Here is a 9,659-nt window from a genome sequence, read left to right on the forward strand (position 1 = left end):
GTGGCTGCCTGGGGCCTCCCCGGGGCCACCTCCCTCCTGTGCCTGTCCCAGTGCCCAGGGTGGGGGCTCCGTGCCTCAGTGACGGCCCCGAGGTCGGCGCGGACCTGTTCCTTCCTCCCACCCGCTCCCAAGTCCTGCACAGTGGACGGTGCCTGGTGGCCGCTGAAAACCAAACCACTGATACTGTCTCCAAGTCTGGAAGCAACCCTGAACCCAGACAGTCTGGGCCCTGTGGTGGGGGGGCCGTGCATCCTGCTGGGGCCGCTTCATTAGGCCTGCCCCCCCCCCCCCCCGCCACTGCCCCACGGGTGGGCCGCACGGAGGAAGCGTCTGCCCTTCGCTCCGCGAGCAGACGGTAGCCTCCGGGAGGACAGGACGCATGGTCACTGACAAGGGAATGAGTGGACAGGCCGTGCCCCAGGCAGACGAGGCCGACGGAGCAGGGAGGGGGCTCGGGGAAGCTGCTCGAAGCGATGAAGCGACCAGGACGCAGAGCCGGGCTGGACTGCGGTCAGCCGGCTACAGACCCGCCTGCCCGGTGGGCTGGACTGTGGTCAGCCCGCTGCAGACCCGCCTGCCCGGTGGGCTGGACTGTGGTCAGCCCGCTGCAGACCTGCCTGCCCGGTGGGCTGGACAGCGGTCAGCCGGCTGCAGACCCGCCTGCCCGGTCCTGAGCAGAGTCAGGGAAGTCCCTCCTCCCGGGGCCTCCCATCTGTGAAGGAGCTTGGGGACAGCCCACCGTCCTGTCGGGGGTGACTCTGTGCACACAGCAATGAGGCCCCTGTCACAACAACGAGGTCCCTGTCACACAGCAACGAGGCCCCTGTCACACAGCACCTGGCTTGCCCCTGCACACGTGTGTGCACCCCGTACGGCTGTGCCTAGCGGGCCGTGGAGTCCGCTCAGCTGGGCAGGTCGGCGCAGGGCCGCGTCCTCGTGCCCGGGGCCAGTGGGCAGTGGCAGGTGCGCGGCCCTGCGCTCGCCGGGTCAGAGGAGAACAGAGGAGAGGCCTGGTTCTTCCCCTTGGGGAGCGTTCTCACTGCGTTGGTGGTTTGTGTTGAATTATTGATCTCCCGGGGACTCTGAAACTGCTGAATCAGGGGCAGAGAGCAACACTGTCATCAGCCTCAGGATTCTGCCCTGCACAGCCCGCTGCGGGGTGCGGTTGGCTCTGCACCCCGAGTCTGTCATCGAGGACCCGGTCCGCTGCACCTGCAGGGACGTGGCAGGACAGGCTTGGGCGCTCGCTGGTGAGCTGGCCAGAGCTCCCTTTCCTGCCCACCCCGACCCCTTCTGGTGTGCAGCCTCCCAGTGACCTCAGTCCCTGAACGAGTGGACGCAGGCACCAGGCAGACGTGTGGGTGAGGGTTCCCAGAGTCACTCAGGGGCACCAGTCCACAGAGGGCCAGGAGGTGGTGTTCCCACTTAGCCAGAAAGTCTCGGAGGGGCTCCCGCAAGCCGGCGGAAGTTGGGGGAACAGCCGAGTGCCGGAATGGCGGGGCGGGTCTGGCCGAGAGCCTGGTGGTCTCCGGGCATCCCAGCTTCCTCTCCAGGCCTTGCCCGCACCTCCTGCCCCTTGCGGCTCTGAGATGTTTGTTTTGATTCTGAATGTCACGCCCTGGGCCAGCTCACCCTCGCAGGGACCACTGACGGCTAGCGATGGGTTAGATTTAGAAGGTTCTTGCTAAGACCATTCCCACCGAAGTTGAGGGAACTGGCTCAGATTGGCCACAGCGCCCTCCTAGAGAGGCATTTGAAGGTAAATAGGGGAGAGCCCTTAACCTCATCCACCTGTCCATCTATCCATCTGTCCGTCCATCCATCCATCCATTTATTGACTCAGACCAGAAAAAAACCAAACCAAACCTGAGAAGTCTTCACAGGGAGATGACTTGAGCCCTGAAGTATGAACTGGAGGTTGGCAGGTGGGGACAGTCATTCAGGAAGGGGACAGCAGGTATCAGGACACAGGTGGTGGGAGGATTACCCACCCCCCAAAGTAAACCCGTAAGAGGGCGAGGGGGACAGTCCTGTGAGACCACCTAGGACCCCTGCCTCCGCCGTCACACTTCTCTGCCAGAAATGAGCTGGAAAGTGTGAAAGGTGTCGATCCCCTCAGCTGGCTGTCACGTCCGAGTCTGTAGACCTTTGGTGACAGCCGGGGACAAAGGGGACTGTCCGTCATTCACGATGTATCGAGGCGTTCGTTCCTCAGTGAAACCGGAAGGAAGTGTGCCGTGCGGGAAGCACCCGGCGTTGACCCCCCCTTTCCCTGGCTCTGCCCCCAGAAGCTCCGCCACCTCGCTGCGCTGGCCGCCGCCGAGGACGCTGCCTGCCTGCCGCGTGTCTACGCAGAGGAGGGAGAGAGTGACAGAGGCGAGACCCTGAGCTCGCCATCCTGCTCGGAGCGGACTCCTCCGCTGGACCTGCGGGCCTGGCTGGGGCCCGAGGCTTGAAGAGACCCATTCCCAGGAGGGGTTTCCTCCACAGAAATGCTTCCTACGGAGAACTGGGATAATTTTTTCTTCCTTTCTTTCCTCCTGGTCCTAAGCTCAGGATACACAATGAGTGTAGATGAGATGCTTTGAGAGTCTCAGACCAGACATCTTGAACCAGAAACGAAACAGCAGGTTATGCTTTTTTTTTTAAAAGAAATGTGATCCATCAGACAGATTTTTCAGAGCAACTTGAATTTAATTTTGGAATTCTTTGCTTCCATTAGCGGCCCAGCTCGGAGGGTAAATGAAATATAACCCACAGGTTCACCAGCTATTGGACAAAAACAGGTAACACTGCTGTTACCTGTGTGTGTGTGTGTGTGTGTGGAGCAATTGAATATAGATTTTTTTATTGATTATTTATATTTTTGTAATTATAATTCTGTTTTTGTTTGAGTGAAAAAATATGTAAATAGGGAAATGTTTTTTTAGAAGATTTGTGATCAGTATTTTTTAGTCATTAAAAAAATATTGTGATCGCACTTTTTGCATACATAAATTGTGGTATGAGAGAAATGATTGTGCTTAAAACTTTATAAGCAGAGTCATACGCTTATATATGCTTCTTTAGGAAATAGTTAATTTGAAAAAAACAACAACTTTACAAGCAGTAGTACTTGTAAAATGAGCAGGCCCTGGCCGGTTGCTTCAGCCAGTTAGAGCGTCATCCTGAAATACCAAGGTTGCGGCTTCAAACACCAGGGTTGCAGGTTCAATCCCCACTCAGGGCACATACGGGAAGCAACCAATTGGAACAAGAGATGAACGCGCGCTCTCTCTCTCTCTCTCTCTCTCCCTTTCTTCTCTCCGTCTCTCTAAAGTCCATCAATAAAAATAAAATAAAATAAAAAGAACAGTCTAACTTGCATGTGTTACATAAGTAAAAGAATTTAGTAGCCTTTAATGAAGAAATGCCAATTAGATTGTATCTTTCAATGGAACACAAGCTTTGATTTTCTTTACTTGTCCACTTACTGCTAGTTAAAGTGTAGAGGAGACAATAGCTTTAAAAAAAAAAAAATTTATGTCCAATGCACCTTTTAACGTGATGGACGCAATGCATTGCATAGCCATAGTTTTCTGGAAATGCCAATCTTTCAGGTCTTCAATCCATTTCTTCTTTTAATTTCAAAAAAGAAAATCTAAATACGTAGTAGGGACATCCTCCGTAAACAGTTTTCTGGTCTGAGCCCCGGATAAGGGCTTGGCTCAGCAAAATTTTGGACGCTGTCAGGGCACTTTAATGCAGATATATTGTAGCTCTAAAAGGCTACGGCTGAATCTGAAAACTTTATATGATTAATGAGCATAATCTTTCGTGAGTGCCCTCTGGCGCCCTGGGATAAATCAGCGAAGTATTATATTAAAAGACGTTTTAGCTGACTCGGGGTTAAAATCTCCCCTTTGTTTATGGAGCAGCGGTGAACATAGTTACTGTGTAGAGACCGCCAGTGTTTGTGCGCGGCGGACTCACTCACCACCTCCCACGTTGGGCCACGGAAAATGACGGAGCATCTCCAAAGCGCTGGGGTGTCGATCTAACCCCCTGGACAGCAGAACAGCTCTGTGCTAATAATACAGGCTTGAGCCAGAGGAGAGTCTCGGACATCGCCTGGGTCATCCACAATAAAAGTAATTTTTCAGTGGTAGAGCGTCGGCCTGGCGTGCAGGGGTCCCGGGTTCGATTCCTGGCCAGGGCACACAGGGGAAGCGCCCATCTGCTTCTCCACCCCTCCCCATCTCCTTCCTCTCTGTCTCTCTCTTCCCCTCCCGCAGCCGAGGCTCCATTGGAGCAAAGATGGCCCGGGCGCTGGGGATGGCTCCTTGGCCTTTGCCCCAGGTGCTAGAGTGGCTCTGGTCACGACAGAGCGACGCCCTGGAGGGGCAGAGCATCGCCCCCTGGTGGGCAGAGCGTCGCCCCCTGGTGGGCGTGCCAGTGGATCCCGGTCGGGCGCATGCAGGAGTCCGTCTGACTGTCTCTCCCCGTTTCTAGCTTCAGAAAAATACAAAAATAAATAAATAAATAAATAATAAAAAACTAAAAGTAATTTTTTTTTTCAACAGAAAGTGTCGTTAGAATCTGATGTGTTGGTGAGGATCAGCGGGTGGTCTTGAGACCTTCCTGGATCTGAGAGGCAAAGGACAGGAAACGATGGCCGTGGGGCAGATCCGGCCCACTGCTGTCTGTTTTGTGAATAAAGTTTTATTGGCACGCTGCCGTGCTCATGTCATGTTTACGTGCTGTCTAGGATGGCTCTGTGCCCTCACAGCGGAGCCATATAAGTCACGACAGATGCCTTATGTTCCCGCAAAGCCAAACAGGTTTACTTGCTGGCTCTTGACAGAAAAGAAGTGTGCCAATCCGTTGTCTAAGGCAGGTATCCCATCCAGGAAGTTCACATTGTAGCAAGCATGTGAAGATGTATCCACAGCCCAGCCTCAGAAGCAGATCTACCACTGTACAGCTTTGGAAAGGTTTGAAGGAAGTTTGCAGTGTCTGCGGGTAGCTTGTGGGGCCCCCCACCCCGACCCTCACCCCCGGGGAAGGCAGATCTTGGCAGATGTGCAGGTTTGTGAACTCCTGCATTTGTGAGTCTCTCTCCAGCTAATTGTTTCCAAAAACAATGAAACACTCATGGAAAAGTCACGAATGCCCAACTTCATCATTTCTGGGGAGAACAAAATGTTACATTTTGTAGATACAGAATGAGACATGTATCAGTTTTGATTTTGCCATGGCCTTGGTGTATTTTGGAGCTAATACCTGAACCTATTTCAGATCCTGAAAGTTTCACAGGTCACGGGGAGGGCCTTGGGGGAAGGATAGTGCTGTCCAGTGGGTAAAATGGCCCGGTTGGCATGTTTACGAAGCTTCTCCTCCACCTGGAACACCAGCCTTTCCTTTAGACGGACACCAGTCTGTTATTACCGGTCATCACCTTTCCCGACTGGTGCAGGCTCTGAACATTCATGGATGCAGCTGGTTCTTCCCACCAGTTCATCCTCAAGTCCATCTACAGGCTGAGAAGGTTTACGTTAGAAACGTCAGCGTCCGGAAGGGCCGGTGAAAGTCTAAGCCTCCAGTGGAATTTGCTCATCATGAACCAAACCGGGTCCTCTTACCGCAATGGAAAAGGCCATGTGACCGAAACAGTAAATAGTTTCAAGGAAAATGTGATCGTAAGAAGACCATCAGTCTCCACATTACTCTGCAGCCCCAAAATAGCCACCGTCTCTTAAGTTAAATATATATTTATTCTGTGTTTCATCAACTATGGTTTTCCATTTGCTTCAACAATCTCCTCTGGTTTTGTGCAGCTTTTTTTATTCCCCCCCCATTGGAGGTGTTTGTTATGCTGACTTCTTTTGCTGATCACAGAAGCCCTATGGACACAGTTAACGCCCAGGCCAAGCATTACCCCAGAGAAACTTCCTCCTATGTCCCTGTGAGGTAGGCGTGGCAGCAGTCCCCTCAACGAAGTGTGGACAGGAGACGGCACCCCTTGTCTAGTCATTGATGCCTCTGAAACGTGTGTGTCAGAGGCCAAATGTATCTGCCATAAATAAGGAGAAGAATAAAGGATTCTGGGGCTGTGAAAACAGGAAAGACACCACCCTTTAACTCTTTCAGCACAAGGACTCTGGTACTGAAATCTGACACAAACACGAGGCTGCAGCAGCGACTGCAAGTTGTCTGGAGATCTGTTACCTCTCCTTTCTCAGTAAAAGAACCCTGCGTTGTCCGCCATCCAGAACGGGAGTGACATGTCCCATCCTCCCTTGCACCCAGTAGGGCCATGTGACTAAGTTCTGGCCAATGGGAGACAACTTCCAGGAAGCGTCCTTGAAGGGTGGAGATGTGTCTGTCTCTTCCCTCTCCTCTGGTTCTGCTGGCTGGGATGAGGATACGAGGGCGGGCGCGGCAGCTGCCATCCTAGATGTTGGTGCGCCAACAGGACAGAAAGGGGGTGTCGGTCTCCGACCCCAAGGGGTCCCGCAGGACCGTCCCTGGACCACCTCACTTGAGTCTCTCAGAATGAAGGAGAATTAAATACGCCGTATTTAAGTCACTGCTATTTTGGATTTTCTGTCACTTGCGGCCCAAATCCAAGGTTAACTGAAACAACCTATAGGAAGGACCCGGAGAAATGAACCTCAAGTGGCAGAGCTGACATGAGGCGGGGGCTTTAACCACAGTGGGCAGATACTGTGGGCTCGCGGACCGGTGACCCTTCTCATGCAGAAACGAGGCGCTTGATCAAAAGGGTCCCCTGTTGTTGTTGGGTTTTTTTTTTTTTGAAAAGCAGCTCAGGCTCTGAACAAGGATTGAGGTGGATGAAACTCATACTGCAGAAATGCACGATGCTTCCTGCTGCTTTTAGCAAAGCCCTGAGAGAGAGAGAGAGAGAGAGAGAGAGACCAGGGGACTGATTGGGAGCGCAGCTGTGCTAATGCAGGCGCCCCCTGCCTGCAGCCAGCCACCCACGCCGCCTGGGCACTGGGTAATTTGGAACCTTACAGGTTTGGAAAAAGCAGCTGCTGTGTCCCTCTAACGACATGGGTCCTCGGAACGGTTTTGTGCAAAGCAGAGCACTCAGCAGTGAATAAAACCAGTGGCCCGCCCTCGCGATTTCTGAACGCTGTGGCAGAAGGCACAGGAAGGTGTTGCCCGTGGCTCAGACGGCACGAGGTGGGTGGGCACCCCCACAGGCAGGGGTAGGAGGCGTGGAGACCAAGGGAGGGCCCGGTGCCTCAGGGTCTGGAACCAGGTCTTGACAGATAGAACGAGTGAACACAGATCGATCGGAAGTCTTCACGTTTTGGAAGAAACTGTTCTGCCCGGGAAACCACCGCCTGGTCTGAGAAAGCCTGTGGTTGGTTGTCCAACCCCAAAGCCGTCCCTGGAAAACAGGAAGCAGGAGTGGACGTAGGGAGCCCAGGAAGGTCACAGCCTCTGATACCCACGTCCCATCAGGGGTGATGGGGAGGTCAAGGCCCTAGGTAGGTCCCCGGAGGGCCATGCTGCAGGAGGCGTCTTCTCTGGTCCTGCTCACGTGTGCCGGCCCATGCTGATGTCTTCGTGCAAACGGGAGTTTTCATAGCGGGCTTGTGGTTCTCACTCGTCTCCCTTCTGATGGGTGAATTGGAACCCGGGAACTTATTTTTCAGCTTACAGGTTGTCACACCCTGAAGCGGTGCCAGGGTTCGACTTGGTCTGAGTGCACAGGGGTCTCGGAGACATCTTTAGAACCCCGCCACCCTCAGGGAAACACACGAGAAAGCCCCAGGACGATGACAAGCTTCTGGCCTTCCTCCAGACTCTGTGTCCGAGGGGACTGTTTTGGCCCACCTGACCTGACCCGTCGTGGGCCTGCGGACAGACCCCGTGGAGGTTCCCCGCTGCCCACAGCTCTCAGCACTGCGGGTCCACTCTGCAGGCTTCTGTCAGCTCCAGGTCCACCTCGATCAAGGGGAGCAGCTGCTGCCTAATTATCTTTATTCTGCGTTCAGCCCCCTGCAAGCAGTGGCTTCCGAGGGCTCGGATAAAAGGACAGCGTCTCAATGGTTGGCAGGCCGGGCACTCGGGAGAGCAGAACCCGGGGCCGGAGCGGGCACTCCACAGATGCACGTGACCCCACTGTTTAAGATGACTTCCCCCCGCCCATTGGAGAGAGCATGCTTTTTTTTTTTTTTTTCCAAAAAAAGCAGAGGTCATGAGGCTCTTGGTATCTGAGCAGTGTTCCGGAGCGAGTCCGAGTGGGTTTGTGGTGGGTTCTCTCTCCCTCAGGCTCTAGACCAGGGGTCCCCAAACTTTTTACACAGGGGGCCAGTTCACTGTCCCCCAGACCGTTGGAGGGCCAGACTATAAAAAAAAAAACTATGAACAAATCCCTATGCACACTGCACCTATCTTATTTTAAAGTAAAAAAACAAAACGGGAACAAATACAATACTTAAAATAAAGAACAAGTAAATTTAAATCAACAAACTGACCAGTATCTCAATGGGAACTATGCTCCTCTCACTGACCACCAATGAAAGAGGTGCCCCTTCTGGAAGTGTGGCGGGGGCCGGATAAATGGCTTTAGGGGGCCGCATGCGGCCCACGGGCCGTAGTTTGGGGACCCCTGCTCTAGACTGAGCCATTCCCCGTGCTGGGGACCATCCTGTGCCCTGTGGCATGTCCCTGGCCTCCACCCACTCATGCCAGGACCACCCTCCTCCGAGTTGTAACAACCAAAAAATGTCTGCTGATGTTGCTCAGATGTTGCGCACGATTACTCTGGTAGAAACCATCGGTCTAGACCAGTGGTTCTCAAACGTTTTGAAGTCGAGGCGCATTTAAAATCCTACAAATAACTGTAGGCGCACTATATACAGATTTCTGAGAAGTATGTTATAGTAATTAAGTCAAATATTAAAGAAAAAAAATATAAAGTCCAAGCGTGCTTTTATGATATTTAAATAAAATAAATACGACAAAATTAAATTTATTCTGACATTAAAAAACATTTTTATGTTACAGTGTTAGAGCTATACTGTTTAGAATTCATAAAAAAAGGGTTAAAAGTTTTAAAAAAGGACAAGAAAGTTATTTTATATATATATATAGATACATTCTTAGTAAGATTTAGTAAATTAGGCAGGTCCTGGCACAAATGCGTTAAGTCTTTTCATTTTTGTGTTTATGAGAAACATGAGCCTGATGTGTCCTAGCAATTTCTTCAATGTTTGGGCATATATTTGAAAGGCAAACTCTCATTTCCTTGTCAATACATTGAAGAATTCCTCTCTTTTTACTCTTAATTGTGTTGAGTGCAGAAAACCCCCACCATACATATCATCTTAACTTGACACCAAACAAAGGATATAAGAAACTCGCCTCCAGTCTTTCTGGGGAACATGGGGGGTAATGTAAACCATCCAGCACCACAGCTTAACAGCCCTTTGCAACCTAATCAGGCAAGTGAGGTGGGGGGTTGGGCAGACTGTCAGCTTACAGCCAATTCCCCACACCTCTGTCCCCCAAAAATCTAAACTCCAAAAACCCTGTTGGTCTTTTGGTCCCCAACAGGAATATTTTTCTCTGGGATACCATAGGGCACACCTGGAAATCTTCTAGGGCGCACACTTTGAGAACCACTGGCCTATGGACCGAGC

At 52.1% G+C, this 9,659-nt stretch overlaps 1 protein-coding gene across 2 annotated transcripts in view; it reads left to right on the forward strand.

Annotated features, from left to right (window-relative positions):
• Window positions 1-3,346, forward strand: part of CDH26 (cadherin 26) — a 33,149-nt gene extending 29,803 nt beyond the window's left edge. For both annotated transcript variants that reach the window (XM_066384315.1, XM_066384316.1), the window contains one exon: window positions 2,289-3,346. In XM_066384315.1, the coding sequence (XP_066240412.1) occupies window positions 2,289-2,456 (168 nt within the window). In that variant the 3' untranslated portion in view covers window positions 2,457-3,346. The remainder of the gene's footprint in view (window positions 1-2,288) is intronic.
• The last annotated feature ends 6,313 nt before the right edge of the window (window positions 3,347-9,659 follow it).

The sequence above is a fragment of the Saccopteryx leptura genome, chromosome 5 (genome assembly GCF_036850995.1).
Source record: "Saccopteryx leptura isolate mSacLep1 chromosome 5, mSacLep1_pri_phased_curated, whole genome shotgun sequence".
Lineage (NCBI taxonomy): Eukaryota > Metazoa > Chordata > Mammalia > Chiroptera > Emballonuridae > Saccopteryx > Saccopteryx leptura.